At 32.8% G+C, this 22,056-nt stretch overlaps 1 protein-coding gene across 1 annotated transcript in view; it reads right to left on the minus strand.

The window, feature by feature from the left end:
* Nucleotides 1-22,056, minus strand: part of LOC145283736 (hexokinase-2-like) — a 60,758-nt gene that overhangs the window by 2,411 nt on the left and 36,291 nt on the right. Inside the window, exons 4-10 of the mRNA XM_080132797.1 lie at nucleotides 20,994-21,212; nucleotides 16,926-17,025; nucleotides 14,441-14,520; nucleotides 12,563-12,675; nucleotides 11,259-11,417; nucleotides 9,109-9,248; nucleotides 5,755-5,891 (exon numbers count right to left, since the gene is read on the minus strand). Of these exons, the coding sequence (XP_079988923.1) occupies nucleotides 5,755-5,891; nucleotides 9,109-9,248; nucleotides 11,259-11,417; nucleotides 12,563-12,675; nucleotides 14,441-14,520; nucleotides 16,926-17,025; nucleotides 20,994-21,212 (948 nt within the window). The remainder of the gene's footprint in view (nucleotides 1-5,754; nucleotides 5,892-9,108; nucleotides 9,249-11,258; nucleotides 11,418-12,562; nucleotides 12,676-14,440; nucleotides 14,521-16,925; nucleotides 17,026-20,993; nucleotides 21,213-22,056) is intronic.

Raw genomic sequence — 22,056 nt, forward strand, 5'->3', positions numbered from 1 at the left:
TCCATCTCGGGCACAATATTATCAAGAATAATAGCGACACACTCCCACATTAATGTTGGATGCACGTCCATCAATGACAATCTGGATGGTTCTATTGTCTAAAAAGGATCTAATTATATTTAGTATACATCCAGCTATACTGTACAATTTAATTTTCATTGTCAAAGGTCTTGGATATATCAAGGGCTACAGCCTAGATTTTGCCCGCCTTATCCAGTACATGGTAAATGCATTCAGAGATGACTTAAAAATATCTGCAGTAGAATGACAATGTCAAAGAGAAGATTTGCTTTTGCGAGGTGGTGGACTAGTGTTTGATTAATTAAGGTCTCAAAGTGAAGAGGAGGAGACTAACAGGGCGATAATTGAGAACTCTTGTAGACTGATACCACAGAGGCCATCTTTCAGCTATTAGGGAAGTAAGATCTTGGAAAGTATTTCTTAATTATGAGATCAGGCCCACAGGTGTCTAAGTTTTTATATTGCAGACATGAAAATAGGTCTAGAACTGAAACCTGTCTCTATACTAGATGGTGAGTTTCATCCATCAGACTACTACTGTTCTCATCTTGATTTTCAGTCGATGTAACCTCCAATCTTCTTCTAGTCAAACTTGGGAATGTTTCAAACTCGGAATTTCAATTGGAACCTTTTATTTACTATGGGGTAGCATGCTCTTGTTCCATCAGCTGGGTAGAGGTTAGGGTTAGGGTTAGGGTAATAAGAAATTGTATTTTTGTTCGCCCACACTGAGGATTGAACCTTCAAGAGAATATCACTTTTTACAAATGACTTTTCCAAGTACTCTAACCATTGCGCCACGAGTCCTTACAGACAATTCTTGTATGAATTTTAGGAGTGTTAAACCTATTTTATTTCTAGTTGTAAATATCACTGTATGTTTTTTTTTTTTTTTTACTTATTACTTGTATATATTAACTATTGTTTCTAATTAATGGTTCCCATATCGTATTAAATTCTATACTAGGTTTACTTAGTAATTGGTTATTCCCCAGCATATGTGCTACTTCTTTGAGTTGCCTTACTCTCCACCATTCTTCTGTCTTGAGTGTGATTTTCACAATGTTTTTGTCGATATAATCTCCAATCTTCTTCAGGTGTATCTAGTCGAACTCGAAAATGTTTCTGTTGAACTCGGAAATTGGACGGAATTTCGAGTGGAACCCTTTATTTACTTCACGGGGGGGGGGTAGCATGCTCTTGTTCCGTCAGCCATGACTGTCCAGTGTGGATTATAAGCACATCTAGGAACAATAATTTGTTATGTTCTTTTTCCATTGTGAACCGTATAGTTGGACGGATAGAGTTCACATGGTCTAGTAATGTTTGAATATCTTCCTGTGTCATCTACATATCGCAACCACATTGTTGGCTTTAGTGGTGTTGATCCTAATGCCATTTCCTCAAATTATTCCATGTATGCATTGGCCAGTACTGGGGAAAATGGTGATCCCATTGCCAGACCTTCCTGCTGATATATATCAGATCCCACCATAAAGTATGCAGTTTCTAATTGTGTATCTATGAAGTATTGTGAGAGGACCAATCTGTTTTAGTAATTGATTTGTTTTAAAATAAATGAATAGAATATTGATACTTGGATATGTAAGAAAATACAAAGCAAAGAAACAAAAGAAATGGTGAGATCAGATTTACATATAGAAGTTACACACAACACGGATAGATAGATGTACCTAACTTCGTGTTCTTCAAACGATCCATGTTGGTCTAGCTAAAAGACCAAGGTGTCCACATTAAATGAATTGGGGTGCAAAGATTAGCATCTATTTGAGAGCAGTAAAAGGAGGGAGGGTCTGCCTTAAGAGCCAAGTGCGTGCTTTGAACAGTCTGCCAGTAGTTTTAATACTTCCTTCTTGTATTTAATCGGAATGGTATAATTTTTGATTTCTGTATTTATATTTTAAAACATACAAACTCATTTTCTAAAGGTGATGAATGCTAGAAAATAGAGGTGCATTTCCAACCACCCTATTGTATATCGATATATTGCTATTGTATATCGATATATTGCTATTGTATATCGATATATTGCTAACTTAAACAAGATGTCATACAAGACAGAAATGTGGGGAAATAGTTTCAAGCAAGTAGATAGATTTAGGTACAGATAGAGGGTGGGGGAGGTCGTTGATAGTGATTGTAGCTAGTCGAGTGTTTTGATATGAATATAGTTTGGCCAAAAAAAAAAAAAAAAACAATTTTCACATTTATCTACAATAAATTATCCTCCTCCCTACATGAAAAAAAAAAAAAATGACAATGGCATTCTTGTTCAATAAAAGTTTATTTACCAGAGTATGAATCAGAATTAATTTTCATTGCTGCTGTGTTTAAAGGATTGATAACAAGCGCTTATGTATAAAAATATTTTTTGAAAAGTATTATTTATTGTTTGGTAGTGGTGAACAAGTAGAATCAGCGAATCTCAGGGTTGAATACACAGGTGTTGATCTCAAATTCACTAGCCAGTTGTTATACCCTGATCTGAATTTGGGCAACTAAATATAACATTTTTAAATATCGATATATTTGTTTAAAATAGTTGAGTGGTCTTGGCTTTATTGAAAATTATCCATGTAAATCAGATTTTAATAGTGAAAACTAAGAGTTGTCTACATTCTACATTAGACCGTGTGAAGAGTTGCTTCATATTGTATGTGTGGGTTTGTGATGAGGTGTTACTTTTTTTTATAAAAGTTTTTTTGAGTAACTTAGTGTTACCTTCTCTTTGCTCTATATATGTAAGCAAGTGTTTGCATGTTTTTATCTTTCTTCATCTCATAATGTAAAGAAGCGTCAGACGGTCTCTCTTACCTGTGTGTAAAACTAAAAACATCTTTACGTGTTAATTTATTTCTTTTGTTGGCGCCAGTATGACTTCCCGTGTGAATCCTATTTAAAACGGACAAGGTATATTTTTATTTGATTCTTCAACAATTAACTAACCATCAGGCTACACAACTCATGTAATACAATCTGTTAAGTCACCTTAATGAACGGATATTAATGGCCACAGCTGATAATAACCTTTGGGCTTTCTGTGTATCTTTGAATGTCTTTCCAGGCTATCATACCCATCTGTTTTTATGACTTACAGCAGCCAATCATATTCTTGTGTGGAGGAACTTGGATGTATTCATATTCATTATGTCAGTACCCACAAAATCACAACTGCAACACTCATTCCACTTCACCTATATACTCAATGTAACCATGCCATATACTGTTTATTTGGTTATAGTCAGCTAATGTACTTCCTAATATCTGGCATAGTGGTGGCAAGGCAAATCAGTTTTTTTTTTTTTTCTCTTACACCTTTTTTTTTTCTATCATATTTTTCTGATATTTTTATACTTTCATTAACATATTTATTATATAAACTCAAATAAAAATACTTATTTAAAAAAAAAACAAAAAAAACAAACAAACTTATTTTTATAATTGCATAAACATATTTCTTACAAAATTTCAAATAAAATAAGAACTTACTTTTTAAGATTTTGTTAAGGACGAATTTTGTTATTTTGATCTGCATAATTTTGTTAATTTTTATTGCATACTTTTCAATAATGTCCTTTTCTTATATTTTATTTCAATAAATCTCATCACAATAGAAATACTGAAGAATAAAAGTGAAGGAACTGATTTGCCTTGTAACCGCTTCCATTAGTGCTACGCTGAAAGTTAAGGAATACATTAGCTGACTATAACCAACCGTTAGTCTTTCTTTATTCTATTGTTATTTCCATAGAAGGTGCTTGACTGAGCACCAATATCCGATCCTTCTTTGCAAGACATTCACAGCAAGAACTTGTTACCATACAAATCAACTTTGCTATCTTCCTCCATGTGCCTAACAAACAAAATTTCTATGAATACAGTCTCTCTTCAAGAACTTCCCATCTGTGAAACATTAACATGAGACTGCTTCTCTGCAAGCTGCAACAAGTCATCTTCACATTCAATATATATAAAAAAATACTTGTCATAAATCATCCTCATAAGTAGTCAAGTTTTGTCAGTTCATCATTTTCAATCCTCTCATAATATTCTTCATTAGCAAGGCTCCATAAAAATTCCATGCTGTATAATTTACTCTTGAAAATAAAACTTTTGAAATAGTCAAGGTCTGTCAAGGTTCAGATAAAATGAATGTTTTACCATAAAAAATATCTTTAAATAAAACTAATGTTTATTCAAAATTGTAGATATTTAATTCTTCCTAAAGCCAATAAATATAGTTTTGCTACCATAAAAATAATTGTCAGCTTAAATAGTCAACTCAAACTTAATGTCACTTTAAAACATGTTTATTTAAAATAGCAGTGTTTTAGTGACATTTAATTTTGGAACAATTCATTTGAAAATGGGTAAAATGTGAATTTGTTTAATCTTAGTAACATTAGATTAATCACCAATCACCATGTTTTTCTTAAATATGAAATACGATAGCATATGTATGAAGATAAAGCACCTTAGCATATATATATATATATATATATATATATATATATATATATATATATATAATTTTTCAGGATAAAGCTAGAACCCAGAACTAGATAGAATCAAGCAATTGCATCGACAACGGACAATGCCAGACCCAAAGTGGGTTTCGATGTACTGCAGCTCATCAGTCACGTGCTCCGACATAGGCGCGAACCCAGGTCGTCGCACTCATGAAGTGTGCAATACTGACGACCTAACGAAATGGGCCAAGGCACAATCTATTGACTATGCCTCGATTTTTTTTGAAATTCTTATATTTTCATCCAGTTCTACATTCTACGATGTGACGAGCAACGCGTCATATACAACTAAGATAGTTACTGCTTGTATGCAGGCGGTAGATATCACATCTTACAAACTTAACTGAAATTAGCCGACTCCCCAGACACGATTACGGAACAACCTTATTTGTATTTCCTGAAAGGTGTATGTGAATGGGAATTTATATATCTATCTATAATCTCCTCTTAATGTCTAATATATATATTTATATATATATATATATATATATATATATATATAATTCGTGTTTACCCCCAACAAGGCACATCGTCACTTGAATGTAAAGGGCTACTATTTGGGACCATGCCTAGGAAAGATTAACAAGATGTTGGTTTACATTACATTTAAACTTCTGTATATCAATAGTCAGGGAATCAGGTAGCAGGAAGGGAATTCCAACGTCTAGCTGTTCAAAGGAAGGAGCTATTAGAGTAGTAAGCTTTCTGGTATTTAGGGACCTCAACAGTGAAGGGGTGTGATTTTGTTGTCAAGCGAGTTTGTTGGGGATATGTATGTCAAGGGGGCACAAATGCAACAAGTTCATTGGAACACCTTCCATTAAAATATTTGTAAAACAGGTACAGAGATGCAACACTGCGGCAATGGGATAGGGGTTGAAGCTTAGTTGACAAAAGTATGACCTATTAGATTGAAGCATCTTTTTTGGACCCTATCTAAGAGGGAGAGACTAGTGGTAGATGCACCAGCACAGATGTGGCAAGTATTATTATATAGATCATTCAACTGACAATCCATACATCCATCTCATCAACCCTTATCCTTGAGTGGCTTATTGCCTTGATATGTGGTAACTCAGTGATAGACAAAAAAAACCCAAACATTTTGATCAACATTAGTGTGTGTGGGTGAGGGTAAAAATCTAACCAACGGTTATGTCCCTTGGTCAGAGAAAATGATTACCTTATAGGCTGGATTGACAAGTTCATAAATCTTTAGGGACATCAAATTATGGAAGCGTGGATGGAAACGGTACAATGATCCATCAACAGCTACAGTGATGTCTGGCCTTTTTAAACAGTTGATTAAAGAGGCAATTCCTGCAAATAAAAAGAGATACTTTGAAAAAAAAAAAAAAAAAAAAAAAGAAAAAAAAAAAAAAAAAAAAAAGCAAAACCAAACAAACTAGTTTATATCCTTGGATGGGTTAGCACAGTAGCTGAGCATGCCAGCTTTTATGTTGAACTAGATTTTACCACTTTACAGCTAGTACAAAGAAAAATTATTTAAAATTTTATGAAATTTTGTAGAAAAAAAAAAAATGCTACTTAATTGCATGAGAAAGTAAATGATAATTATGATTGTATTTATATATTGTTTTTATTGGGAGAAACACATTAAAAACATAATATGCAAAAATTAATCATTTATATACAAAAAAAAAAAAAAAAAAAAAAAAAAAAAAAGCAAAGAAAGTTTACAATTATTCCTAACAATACAGGCATTCCGGCATATATCTATAAAATTTAATTCTTGCTTTACTTCCTGTTTTCTAGCTGGTGATAGAGGATTAGGTATCCCTGACAAAACATCTTCCAACATATTTTAACTGAAAAAATTGATCACATTCTTAGACAAATTATTATTATTATTAGTAGTAGTAGTAGTATTTGTATTATTATAAGTAGTTTTGCTTAAGAATAATACCTTTCTGTAAAAAATGTTTTTTTTAAAGAATATTTCACATAAAAAATAAAATTAACAGATACAAGAAATAAATATTACAAATCTATAATATAAATCTCACCTGTCTGTTTAAATGTGTGTATGTTTCTATGCCTGCCTAAAATTTTCAGAGGTGACGGATTTTCACGAGATCAGTATAGTTTTGAAGATAGATCCTTCGGACCACAAATATAAAAAAATTGGCTAAAAACATTAATTCCTTCACCCTCAACTGGTCACTTTTCTACAGGTAGGGGTCGCTTTTTTCCCCCACCGATATTTTTGAAAATCATCCCTCTCTTTTCGATTGACAAACTTTAATTTAAACCTACGCCACTTCCGGTTTGGTGATGGGCGCAACAGCAAAGATGTCACAATTTTTTTTTTGGGGGGGGGGGGTCCACATTCTTTTCCTCCTTCACGGTACGGGTTCAAGCCTGCCTGCCTACTACTATTTTTTTTTCTCAACACACACCTCCAAACACCTTGGGCAATGTCAGGCACCCAGGCTAGTTTTAAATAAAAGGTAGAATTGTCCACATTAAAATGTTAAATATTATATATTATAATATCTGTTGGAAGATGTTTCGTTGGGGACGCCAAATCATCTATCACCATCTATAAAACAGGGAAACTAACACAAGAATTAAATGTCTCAAGATATTTGCTGGAATGCCACAATACTTTTAATATCCATCACAACTCGTATCCTGAAAATTGATTTGGCAGTCAGTCTGTGACACTCACTTCCGGAATTAAAAAAATAAATAAAAAATAAAACAAAGGAAAACCTCGCCAAACAGTTGTATAAGTTTGAAGTTATTTTCTCCCCTGAAGAGATGCTACTCTTGAAAATTAGGGACACCAACACCTACCATCTTGTACGACACATTATGTTGGCAAATGAATGTGATATAATTGAAAATTATTGAAAATTCCTTCTAATATTGTCATTCTTTTATATGCTAACTTGTTGTCCACTGTGTTTCCTATGAACCACATTGATATAACCTTCAAACAACTCCTTTCACATTAAAAATTGTTTTTGAGCAAAAAATAAGTAACTGTGAATAAATGTTGAACACTCTTTGTATATACTTTTTTGCTGATTAAAAGGAAAAACGGTAACTTTATAGTAGTGTGTGTGTGATGGTTTTGAGATGTAGGTAGTGTCAAAGAAACCAAATCATGAATTTTGTTGACAACTTCTCCCCAATCCAACCTGCTATGCAAATGACTGAATCCAATATAAGCATGGCGCTACTGGCGGTTGCCTTGAAAACTCCTTGAGTAACAAGTATACCTGATTAATTATGAAGGTTCTGTCTTTTCTACAAATACTATTATGCCATGTTTTGCTCAGAATTGTCTGATCCAGTCCCTGCTTCCTTTGTTCTAGCTCGTTTGACTCGTTGGTCTAGAGGTCTTCATCAATTTGCTGTTTTATAATAGTTTCCTATTCTCATTGCTTCTTTCCAAAGACTGCAACGTTGTGGAACTTTTCCTGTTCACGGTTTTCCTTTTATGTACAGCCTTGGTCTTTTCAAGACTAAGCTCAATCAATAGGCATCTCCTATCTTTGCAATAATCAGTTTTTGTTCTTGTTAGCTCCTTACATCAAGTGGCTTCATGACTGGTCATGAGTGATTTCCATTTTTTATTTTAAATACAAAGACATCAGCACGGTTGCTGATTCGTTACACTCTAATTCAAGGTTCATGATGCAGTCGGTCTTCGATCTGCTATGAACTTATTGCACTTATACCCTGATCCATCCAATTAGCAGCAAAATCCCACCCCATTACTGTAGAGATGCTTAGATGCTGGAAGATTTTCTACTCTAATAGTTTCTTTCCTCTGACCACTTGCTTTTGGAATCCCTGCCCCCTCCAGCTCTGTTTACCCAATTATACCAGCATAAAAAAATTTAAATGTAATGTAAAGTATCTTTCTACAAAACTCCTCACCCAGGTTGCCTGCCTATAAATCTTTCTCTTATTGCAGTAAACCTTTACACTTCAGCAGCAATATGCATTGTTTGGAGATGAGTAAAGTCTTTAAAATACTATTTAAAAAAAAAAAGAAAAGAAAGAAAGTCAGCGATCTTTTTTCTTTTTTCTTCTTCATGAAAATCACTTCAAACAAGGCATGAAGCCACTTTATGCAAGGAGCTAAAAAATAAAAAAAAAAGCAATGAAAAACAAAAATAATAGACAATATAAAAATAAAATATTGAATAAGAATACTGCTTCAAGCTCAAAAATTAGCCAATGACAAATGTTAGATAGATGGATTCTGACTCAGAAAACAGAAATTCTTCCTCCTTTGTCAGAAACATCACTCTCAGAATGAGGACTAAAGGACAAAATAAGGGAAGCGAGAGTTATGAGGTTTACAAAAGTAAACCCAGTGTCCACGATATACTCTTCTGATTCATGAAATTAGAAAACAGTTTCAGGCTTGTGTTGCAAATGTCCACTTTCCCAATTTTATTTGTGATGGTGATTTTATCGGAAGATTGTACACAATGAAAAGACAACCCCCGTATGTAATAATTTCATGAAAGAATTTTGGCAGGCAAATCTTACTTACCGGCAGAAACGAGGAAAGATGCACGGGCTGATACAAGAGCACACACATATTTAACAATTTTGCAGTCCTCTAATGTGTAATTATCGATGCCAATTTCTTCCAGGATCATCTTTGTGTTTTCAAAGAATTCTCCACGGTCACTACAAAATTTAGAAAAGAAACAGTTTAAACATGTAAAATAAATAAAATAAAATAAAATCAATAAAATAAATGAAAATTATTTTTTTCTTTTTACTATCAAGTTTTGTTATATATATATATATATATATATATATATATATATATATATATATACGAGCAAACAGTTAATAAAACATGTTAAAAAAACACTTTGAAATGAGTTAAAAACATATTTAATCTGAAAAGGAAACACTAGCTAAGTGGATAGTCCTTAATCCGTGGCGTTTCGAAGAAATACTTCCCTTCTCATCAGAGGGTAGGAATTACCAAAATGCGGGATCGGATTTTGCATGCAAAAGTATTTGATGAAACAACAAGTCAACGATCTTACTTGAAAACAAAAAAAGTGAAGCAGAGGGAATATGGTGAAAAAAAAGCTGAATGCACATGAATGGATAGTCTGGTGGAAGATAAATAATCCAGTGACGGTAAAATCCAAATATATAACTTCATATATATATATATATATATATATATATATATATATATATATATATATATATATATATATTGTAATCCTTTGAGATGAGTAATTTGTGTATTTATTTATTTATTTATTTATATCTTCATATTTGTTGTTGTTACATAACGTTTCAGCCAACTATTCCTCTGGCCTTCTTCAGGTGATTAACCACAACGGGATAGGAATGCTGAGTCTCATAACTGTATCCCCAGTAATTACTATCTTCCATAGTTGTCTCACCATGTTTTGGCCAACTTTGGTTAGGATTGAAACTGCTATCTTCAGACAATGCTCGCCTGAAACTGTAGAGATGCAATGCCTCCATCCACTGTACCACGAGCCCCAAAGGGCAATCAAGCTTGGATTCTTTGGTCTTATAAATCCAAGTTTTTATTTTTATCTGGTCTTCTATTGTCAGGTCCATACCGAATGTTATATTTTTTTTTCGAAGAATGCCAAAGAAATAGTTGGCTGAAACGTGGTGAAGCAACAACAATTATGAAAATGAGGATTACAGTCCCCAAGTTTTGTTTAATATATATCTCTATATAGATGATTAAGTTTTGTTTAATATATATCTCTATATAGATGATTAAGTTTTGTTTAATATATATCTCTACATAGATGATTAAGTTTTGTTTAATATATATCTCTACATAGATGATTTTGTTTAATATATATCTCTACATAGATGATTTTGTTTAATATATATCGCTACATAGATGATTAAGTTTTTGTTTAATATATGTTGCTCTCCATCTGGGAGCATCACATTAATGAAGGGAAAAATATTCCCAACTAGCATTAAGGTAAAAATGCTCCTTTGTAAACTCAGCAAGGTATTGTCAGGGAGGGGGTGCGGTTTTTCAGTCATTTCCAATGTTATCTTTTATATAACAGAGAGATGAATAACTTCCATCAGTATTATTTTCAATGTATTAAAACAAGAGAGGGAGGAATGGGCTAAGCAAGTGCATAAGCGGTGATTTTACTGATTTCGATGACAAAAAATATGGGAGTGTGAAACATTCATTGATCATCATTCAATCCTCAAGCAGACATGACACTGAAGACAGTCATTAGTTTGGATGAAACCAACAGCAATGGAACCCGTATCATTGTGCACTTTCATGTGATTAACGAGATCTACCTTGGACAACAGAGTCCGGTCACATACCTCACTGTTTCAAAGATCTCTATGATTGGGTGGCAAGGTTTGGCATTTCCGACATACTCTTTGAGTTTTGCTCGGTCTATCTTGGCTGTTTCAAATTGTTTTACGCCCCTGTATATCAGTGCCCTCCATTGTTTGCAATCATATGCTAGGGATTTCCAACTTTCAACAGGAACATGAAAGCTCACCAGACTCTCCTTGATACTATCACAAAGACGTTTTGAGATACACACACACACACACACACACACACACACACACACACACACACACACACACACACACACACACATTTATATATAATTTAAGAAAAATGTATACCATTATACTAACCTCTCGATTTCAGAAAGATATTTTGTATAGAACTTTCCACGGTTAAACAAATCACATTCAAGATCCACACCTTGAAAGATGAGGCACTCGGACGTTAATCTCTCCAGAGTTAGGCGTACAATTTCGCCCAAGTACATTCCACCAATCATCTTCTCTACTCTGAAATGAAAAGACAAACAATTAAAATTTCAAATCCGTAAAAAATATTTCACACATATACAGACTGTATCTTTGTTGAACATGAAAAAACAAAATAAGATTTCCTTTTGACATCTTTATGTCATCCTCAAATGTGGCTATAACACAGCTAGTCGTCGTGAAATCTATATAATATGCTCAGACATTTTATGTTCAGGTGTACATCATCACTCTGTAGAAGATAGTGATTCGTGATTAACCTGATGTCACTAAAGTAAACAATTTCAACTTTACCTATTTTAAAATGCCCTCTTTTTTTTAAAGCAATGACATTTCATCGACTAAAACTACAATTTTAAATAAATACATTAAAAAGCATTTGATCATAATGGTTGATGACATGGGTGAATTTTCAATCGACTAATCTATATAACAATATACTGAGGCATTCTATGTAGTTTAGTTTTTTTCCTAATCCATGGAGTTAAGATAATTTATACTTTTCTCTTTAGAGTGGATATAATAGCATAGTGGAGTAAAAGAACTTAGTCAGCATCAAAATTAAAAATTGTGGTTATAAATAATGATAGCTGGAATGGGAAGGAGGGTAGAATGTTTGAGGAATGCATTATCTGATCATAAAGTCTGATCAATGTGTTTAGCTGAATTAAATTAATATGTGGTAAAAAAAAACAAAAAAACTGTAAAAAATGAAATTCATAGTCCATAAAAATGTAGTATAGACTGTGTTAAAGGGCGTAATTATAAGAGAGATGTAATTTGCCTCATCTCTGATGCTTCCAATTGCATAACAGAAATAGAGAAGAAATTGATACTTGATGACAGTTGAACGAGAGTCATTATAAAATCATAACACATTTTATTCCAGGGTAAAAGGTCGCCTCTCTTCCATAATGTCTCCCTCCCACACCACCAGTAACGATAATGTCCTTATTTTGGTTATTAGTGTAACATGACAAATTTTTATAATGCCAAAAATATGTCTTCCTTTTTATGACAAAAAAAAAAAAATAAATAAATAAATAAATAAAAAATAACAAAATAAAATAAAATAAAAATAAAATAAAAAAAAAATAAAAAAAATAAAATAAAATAAAATAAAAGTAAAATATAAAAAATAAAATAAAAAAATATAAAAATCTTACAGCTGTTTTCCTGGATTGATGGAATATGTGTCCAATTCACGATCATATTCTGTTCGGATAAAATCCAGACATCCATTATCTCCAAATGCTCCCCATTCTGTGTTGATGATGACCTATAAACAAAGATAAAAAGAAATCCTTAATTTTATTCTTTGTGACAATTACATCTGCTTTAAGTGCACGTCTCAATATCTAGAAATATTTTTGAATTTTAGAATTCTCGAAATCAATTTGTTTTAACATCAATTTTACATGTTCACATGTAATGGTTTATAGAAATTGAAAAATAAAGGCAGACAACACTCACGCATGACTCCCTCCATCCCCAAAAGTGGGGCAGAATTATATATAACGACGAAAATCTACCAAAACACTATAGATAACTAAAATATAATCTATATAATGCAGGTCAAAGATAAGATGAAACAAACGCTGTGATTGGCTGTTCTGCTGTAAGGCAATAATTTTATATATGGTGTCCAGAAAACTTTAGTTTCAGTTATAGCATTAACAGGCGAAAAACCAGCTGCGTATCATTAGCAGTTCTTAAATACTAACTTCAAATTCAAAGTTTCTTAATTCAAGAAAAGAAAAATGTTTTTTATGTTTGAAATGAAACTGTTTTTTATGTTTGAAATGAAACTAGATTGGTTTAATCTGCTTCCTCCCAAGGAGGAAGTTCATGGGAGTATGAAATTCACAAACAGTCCCCAGTTGTATCTAAGGGAAATGACAACTCTTGCAAGTGTTGACGTCCTCCTACATACAGCGCCTGGTATTCACAAATTGGTCTCCCATTAAATACTGGTCAGGCTCAATGTTGCTTAATTTCAGTAATTTAACAAGAACCGGTGTGTCAACATGACTATATCTGATTCATTTATGTTTATTCACCCCCAACACAAGGCGTGTTGCCACTGAAGCATAAGGGGGCATCTGTGATAGAAGCCAAATTCATAGTGAAGCAACAAAGGTGAAAAATTGGACAACAAGATGTTTATTTACATTACATTTAGATTTCTGCGTGTTGCTACAGTCAGGAAAACAGGGAGGGAATTCCAAAAACAAGCAATTTGAGATTAAAGTAGGAAATCTTCAAGCACCTTGAGAGCTCTACAGTGAACGAGTAAAATTTTGCTGCTGGTTGAGTAGATCATTGATATGTTGAAAAACTACAAGTGTAGTAGGTTTACCAGAGCAAATTCTACGAAAGATTTTTTTTTTTTTTTTAACTAAGAGTCCCAAAGGCCACTCAAGGATAAAGGTTAACAAGTTTGTCAGGTGGATGGTAAGACAACACTGACGATTTATTAATGATGGTTGAAATTAGTCCGAATTTGATTATTTAAGAGGACGGCTCAACAAGAAGTTTGTTTATATTGGACTTGAAAAGAACTATGCTATTGTAGTCAACTGGGAAGCAATCTCGCAGCATTGTATTTCACAGATGGATAGCTCTAGGAAAGAAACTTTACTCATGAAAACGGTTTAGTTCTACATACTCAGGAGAAAAGGATATTATTGTCAGTGGTTATAGCTAGATGACTTACAGTACTTTCACCATGACTAATGTTTGTGCAATAGTTAAAAAAAAAAAAAAAAAAAAAAAATCCAAAACATGGTTATTGAGAAAAGTGCAAACAAATGAACGGATTTTTACTCCTATAATCTTACCTAGTGGGGGGGGGGGGACAGAGTTATTCTGGAAAAAAATTACTTTCACCATGACTAATGTTTGTGCAAAAAATTCAAAAAAATTCAAGGAGTGGTTATTGAAAAAAGTGTGAACAAACGAATGGGAGTGGATTACTAAGTCCAATCCCTGCTTTGTCGAGGGACAAAAGAAAAAAAACAAAAAAACAAAAGCAGCAAACATACCTGGTTTGGACCATCATCATCCAAATTCAAAGTTTCCACTTCATCAAGGTTTTCCATGTAACAGGCATTACATCCAGTGCCTGAAGACAAAAAAAATAAATAAATAAATAATGAAATGTGTTTTAATAAATTCATAGCAGATGTGTCCCCCTCAGCATACATATTTTTATTAACCCAACAAGCAGCAAAATACCACCCCTTCATTGTTGAGGTTTTCTAGCTGCTGGAAAGCTTTCTACTCTAATAGTTTCTTCTCTCTGACTGCTAGACTTTGGAATTCCCTCCCTGTTTCCTGCTTCCCTGACTGTATTAACCTGCAGAAGTTTAAATGTAATGCAAAAAAATCTTGCTGCTCGATTCCCCCATAGTTTCCTGTCAGACATGATCCCAAATAGTAGCCGCTTATATGTATATATGTGTGTGTGTGTGTGCAATATGCTCCCACCACTTCCAAAAACAAACAGGAGTTTTTTTTTTATATTGAGATTTTTAGAAACACATTAACTTAGTTTTTTTTTTCTTTTTAAAAATATATTCAACTCTTGATATCTCAATAATCGCAAACATAAAAATCAACTCTTATATTCAACTCTTGATATCTCAAATAATCTCATATATTCAACTCTTGATATCTCAAATAATCGCAAACATAAAAATCATAAATCGAAGTATATATCTATGCAATTATATAAATGCAACTTTGTGTGTGTGTGTGTGAGTTTGTTCGTTATAGACTCTGAAACGGCTGAACAGATTTTCTTTAAAATTTACAGAATCTTAGTGCATAAGTTTGGGAGTTATCTTAATTAAGTTTTTTCTTAGAATACCCCCGATAATTACCAATAATCAAAACCGTTATTTTTATTTATCTATTGGTAAAGCCATTTTTTCCATGTAGTCGCTTATGAATGATAGAACAACAGGCCAGGAAAATTCTACTGTGGGTAAGTTGATAGCGTGTTTTTTTTTTTTTTTTTTTTTGTATGACGTGGTCTGTAGGTTCAAATCCTGCACATAAATTTCTTAATGTTTTTTTTTGTTAACTAGAAAGACGTTTATATAAAATAATTTTATAAAAAGAAACAGTCGGTTCTCAAGAGTGAAATGTAGAATTACATATATTTTGGACTAAGTTACTGCATGAAGGCATGTGAAGCTTCCTCCCGGGAGATTTCACGGATTTCGATGACAATAAAAATATATGAGTGAAATATTCGTTGATCATCATTCAATCCCGGGCAACGTCCAGTCTCCCTACTAGATTTTCAAATACAATTTAACGTTTCAGATTTTTTTTTTTTTAGACAAATTTTGATAAATTTATTATTTTGTTTATTCAAACTATTTTCATCTTGGCTTTTATTTTCACAATGTTTCTTTCTTTAGATGAATCTGTCCATACTTACAAATCTACATGTAATTTTTAACATAATCCTTTATTCAATCTATTTCTGTTTTCATTCAGTCAGTTACTAAAGTAAAAGTACAAAATCCGTCTTTGAGAACATCATCCTTTTCCATATCCCACCACTAGGAACTGCTTTCTTAAGAGTCTCACACCGTTAATATCTGCAACAGAGAGATGAAATTTTCAGGTCATTTTTTTTTTTTTTTTTTTTTTTACAAGGTGGTAAGTTCAGTTATCATAATGTAATTTGCAATCCTCTCTAATCCATTCAGACAAAATAAAAAATAGGAGGCATTACTTAGGAAACACCTCTTGCGGTAAGGAAGTGTTATTATAAAAGCAAACCTCTCACAGGTCATATAGAATATAGTCCTGAAGTTATGCCATCAATTTTCCAAACACCCTTCATATATAAACAAGTTAATTGAAGCAATGTTGAGCCTAGTCAGCACTAAATGGGTGACCATTTGAGAATACCAGATGCTGAATGTAAGACGGCTATCTGCTTATTTCAACATTGTTTTTAGTTGTCTTGGAGTTCTTGTCACTAGACTAAAGCAATGCCAATTCAGGAGGTGTGGTTGGAGAGTGGACAACCCTTGTTTATGCACTCTTATAGAGTGGAGATTAGGGTTTATTGATTGTTTTTCAAGACTGCACAGAGGCATCTTCTATAACCACTAGTGATGGAACGATTCCAATATTTTTCCTAATTGTGATACAATTATTAATTCTGTACTAAATTCCAGATTCTGATTTTTTTTATAAATCTCGAAATATTTAACAGTAGAATTGTTACTTATTCCTGACTGCCATAAAAACATGTTAAATATGCAGAGATTATCTCAAGCGTAACAATACATTTGTGGAGGAATGATGGATAGATTTTAGTTTTAATGGGTAGTTTAAAATCTATAAATATTTAATATTGTATCATTACTAGAAGTTTGCTTTTAACAAAATTAAAAAAAAAAAAGAGCAATCAAAAGAATTGTTTTGACATCAGAAAATTGGCACAAATTTTTCCAATTCCAATTAATCGTCCCAACACTACATTAAAAAATGAAATCGACTTACCAAGAATCAAACCAATTTCACAATTCCTATCACTATGTGCTGCGGACATCAGGGTACCCACAGCATCGTTGATGACAGCAACTACGTTTATGTCAACATTCTATAAAATAAAACAAAAACAACAAAAAAAGAAACATTTTTTTTGTTAGATTATTATCACATAAAATAACTTTAAACATTGAATTTACGAATGTACATAAAACAAGGCCAAGAATTGTGGGACATATTTTGTAGCCATATTGACAAAAAAGAAAAACAAAATAATTGTATTTTACTTCTACTGCGAACATCCAAGATGAAACTAGTTGTTTGAATAATCCAGGTAATGCAATTTACATATTAGACATCTGTAGCAATGAAATATAAACCTAAAGACGGATTGTCAACAGATAAGTATTCTAGGGTTAGAGTGGATGTGCAAATGACGACAACTAAGGAGCAAGTCCATACTTTTCAAAATCCTGCATATTGTTCAATAGTTATGTTCTTATGAACTAATTGTAAAAAGATAGGACATTTATTACTATAGACAAAAAAATGGGGGATATGTGACTCATCTTTGGAATCTCGATAATCGCTAAAAAAAAAAAAAAAAAAAAAAAAATGGAATATAAATCAAAATATTGATAGAATCCACTCAGTAAATGTTAATGGGGTATTGAAAATAAAGGAAGTGTAAAGGCCGTTGGAGCATTTTTATTACAAATTAAATAAACGCATAAAAATAAGTCAAAGCACAAAAAGCTTATCCAATTTATCTTGCCTTTGGTAACATTTATTTGCGATACTTTTGTTTCTTAATCACTTTTTCAGTTTATTGTCTACACTATAAATGCTCAAAAGATACAAAGTATAAAACTCGACAAATTTATTAACACTATTTGCAAGTAACGATGAAAATCGATAAGTTGTTGCGTGCACGGTGAACTATTTCGGTTAATGAAAACATGCATTTACATTTCTGGTGTAATGGCTGCCTTTTCTTTGCCACCTAACTAAAACAACCAGTAACAAAAGGGACGCAACTCTGATCGCTAAATCCAAGGGAAATAACTCTGGACATTTGAAAACCTTTGGCTAATATGAATTTTTTGGGCCAAGATCAAAGTGTAGTATCTATTCTTCAGATGCGGCACTTCCATTTCTCGTTCTCTTTCAGTGGAGGAGAAATCCTTCACGACTAAGACAATTTTTATTTTTGTACCTTTTCTCCACGTTAAAAAACGACCCTGGTGTCTAACTGTCCCGTGGGGAAGCATTGTAAATAGGTACTATTAATTATTTGATTCTTCGGACTACTGGTTTCATCTTAAGTGTTATTTTTACAACGTTTCTCATGATGTAACATCCAACCCTCTCCATTTGTGTCTTGAACTCGGGAATCTGCATGGAATTTCAAACGGGATGCTTTATTTAATCCACGGGAGTAGCATGCTCTCGTTCTGTCAGTCATGACCGGGTAGAAGTCTTAATTCACAATTGTATTCTTTGTATCGCCTGCACTGAGGATTGAACCTTCTACCTCCAATGTCACAACTGAATTTTACCTAGTACTTTATCTATTGTGTCCCTCTCAAAAATTCTAAAAAAAACTTAGGATACTAGACATAATACCAAAAGCAGAATTAGTTAATGTTCAAACTATATGATTTTCAAACTATATGATTTTGACAGCAATGCACAATATGTAAATTGTTTCATTTTTTTTTTTTTTCTTTTAAATATTTAAGATGAATTGTTTGGTCAAGTTATGTTTAACTCTAATATTGAATTACAATATATATGTACACCTTCAGGATAAAAAACCAAAACAAAACAAAACAAAACAAAAACAGAACCGACGACAATGCTCTATTTATTTATGTCTAACACAATCTGGTCTCTAATGTGACCTACATTTTAAGTAGATAACACGCTGGTGCATTTTATTTTTTATCAGTAACAACAGAATGTTTTTAAGTAGAAAAATCTCACAGCAAATCTATTAATAAATTTTTACATAATTTTGTAGATTAATCTTTTTTTATGGTCGCCTGTTTAACATAATAAAAGATAATTACTAGACCAAAATATCTTAGCCATTTTAAAAAGAGGCAGTTTTACTCCAAAATATTTTACTCTCAACGTAAATAAGGTATCTGTATCAACTGCATATATGGAACAGTTTCCCTTGTCATTACACAGGGTGAGTCACAGGAAACGGATGTTTGTTTGTTTTTTTTAAACACTCTTTGCTCTCCTTGAGTAAGGGATAAGGAGTGAGGAAGGTAGTCTTTAAAGCTGACTAAGATGCTGTTTAGTTTGTTGCTATTTGTTTATTTTTTTACGTTCAATGACTGCTGTTCGTGCTGCATTGCCTAATCATGTCATTTCACGCTTTGGAGATCTCCCGTGCCCTCCGCATTCACCTGATCTTTCCATGTGCAATTTTTATGTGTGTGGATTTACCAAATCACGCATCTATGCTGGGAAACCTCGCACACTTAGAGAACTGGAAACTGCAATATGTGAAAATATCCAAAAAATAAGTGAAGAAACTTTAGTGAAAGTGCAGGCTAACTTTGGAAAGCGGCTTCAAATTTGTGCTCGTGAAAATGGCCATCATTTGTCAGACATAATTTTTTGCTTCTAAACATTTCATAATGTTATAGTTTAGTTAATATTTTTATGTACATTATGAAATTTTTGTTGAAATATTTGCAGAGTTTTGCTTTCCTTAAAAACAAAAAACATCGGTTTCCCGTGACTCACCCGGAATGAATATGCAGTGGTGGTGGGGATTTTTTAAAAACTCTTTTTTTATCCCAAACAAGACATTATTACTTGGAACATGAACGGCTTCTAATTGGGATTTTGTCTAACAAGAAACTGTGGGGAGTTGAGCAGCGAGATATCTATTTGCATTACATTTAAACTTTTGCAGGTTAGTACAGTCGGGGAAGCAGGAAATAGGGAGAGAATTTCAAAGTCTTGCAGTCAGAGGGAAGAAACTATTATAGTAGGAGGCTTTCCAGCATCTAGAGACCTAAACAGTAGAAGGATGGGATTTTGATGCTTGTCAGGTTACTTGGGAGTATATATATGTTGAGGGGGCATAAGTGCTACGAGTTCAGAGTACGTTCTATTAAAGTAGTTAATGTTCTAATTTTAAATATTGTAATTGAAGAGAAAGAGTTGTCTACCCTTCCCTAACAGTCAATGATGATGAACCATTTAGAGAAGGAAGAAGTTGAGATGACTTCTGTTTCTTGTTTTATACCCCTTTTTTTTTTCTTTTTTTTTTTCCTTTTAAACTTCTACAAAGATGAGTTTTCTAATGGACAATATCAAAACGATTTCGGGTGATTCTCCTACCTTTTTTTTTTTTTTTGACTATTTAAAAAAAAAAAAAAGTTCCTTTTTAGATAGATAAAGCATGCACCGTTTTAATCCAAGATGGCAGATTGGGGGGGGGGGAGAAAAAAATCAAATTACTACTATAAAATCATCACATCCGTCATCAGACTATAATAAAGTTGAATCAGAGCAGGTGGAAGACTTTCACTTGGCTGGCTGTATACAACCAGCTCTATTCAAGGGTAATATTTTTAAATCAATTATACACTTCAATTTTTAGGAACCAATTGGCTTAATTTTTTTTTTTTTTTTACATCACTAGATTCATTGTTTCTCTTACCATGCATTTAAAAAAAAAAGTTTTCTTGGGATGAAGGAAAATGGGAAAATGTTCGTTTTTTTTTTTTTTCTCCCCAATAATACCTTTGGAAAGCTGAGTAGATGTACAACCATCTTCCATTAAAGGTAAAGAAGAAAAAGGTGAATCTAACGTTTCAATATCACTTCCCTTCTTTCAAGTCCATATTTAGAAGTTTATGCTGATGAAATTGTTAAAAAGCAAAGTATACACCAATTTCATTAACTTTTGTCAAGGCTAAAAGCCACTCGAGCACAAGTGGCTCATTAAAAGAAAATATATAAAAGATTTTTTTTTTAAAAATGGTGTGCTAGTCAGACATGCAAGGAAAAAAAAAAAAAAAAAAAAAAAAAATGGCTTGCTGATTCTCTTACCGTGCATTTTTGAAGAGCTTGTTTGAGGAGAAGGCAGACATCTTTTCCAATGACACCTTCACAGCGGAAACCTTTGGTCCACTTGGAAAGGCGAGCAGATGCAAGACCGTCTTGCATTAAAGGAAAGGAAAAGGTGAAGCCAAGGTTCAAGGAAGTTTCTCTCTCAAGTCCATGCATAGCGATGAAGTTGGCGACACAGTGAGCGACATGATCAAAAAGCTGGAATGCAAGGAGATTTATTCGTGTATACTCAGCCAACTTTCAATAGCTTTCATTTCATATCAGAGAATACAAAGAATACTAATTTTTCTTTTTCATTGAATGAATTGCATGTGATCTCTTTATCAATGGAACTAGACATTTTATCTTGTTAAAAACGGGCAAAAGTTATAGTGTTTTATGCCAACCTTTTAGAATTTGGTAGTGTGATGCCAAACTTTTAGAATGTGGTAGTGTGATGACTAATCCTATTAATCCCTAACTGTACATCGAATGGATACCATAATACTTGGTTCGCTACACTTTATCGTAATAAAGGTTAATACTAAAATTTCGGCTCAGTAGTTTCTGAGAAAAAGTGGGACAGACAGACAGACATAGATGTAATATAGATAAAGACACTTATTTTGGCAGCAAGTAGTTATCAAGGCACATTTGATTAAATACGACAATTTTCTTTCTTTATTTTTTTGGATTTTCTCAATCTGCCGCATATTTTTTCTTGTTTCAGTTGGTTTAACAGCAACAAAATTGCTCCTGACGACGATCAATGATCGAAAGCACTAGAGAAAAATGGCAGACAAAAAAGAAAAAAAAAAAAAAAATCACTCGGCAACAATACACAACTTACCAACTGAAATGAGAAAATCAACAAAAAATAAAAAATAAAACTGTCATTTAATCAAATGTGCTAGGATAATAAATAAATATATATATATGCTTGGATAATAAATATATTTATATTAAAAATAATATATACCGCTCCCCATGTGTGGGTGCCAAATTTGTTAAAAGGGAAAATTATCCCAGCTCGCATTTCGGTAAAAATGCGCTTTCGTAAATA

Source organism: Euprymna scolopes, chromosome 8 (assembly GCF_053919585.1).
Source record: "Euprymna scolopes isolate OS-2025 chromosome 8, ASM5391958v1, whole genome shotgun sequence".
Classification (NCBI taxonomy): domain Eukaryota; kingdom Metazoa; phylum Mollusca; class Cephalopoda; order Sepiida; family Sepiolidae; genus Euprymna; species Euprymna scolopes.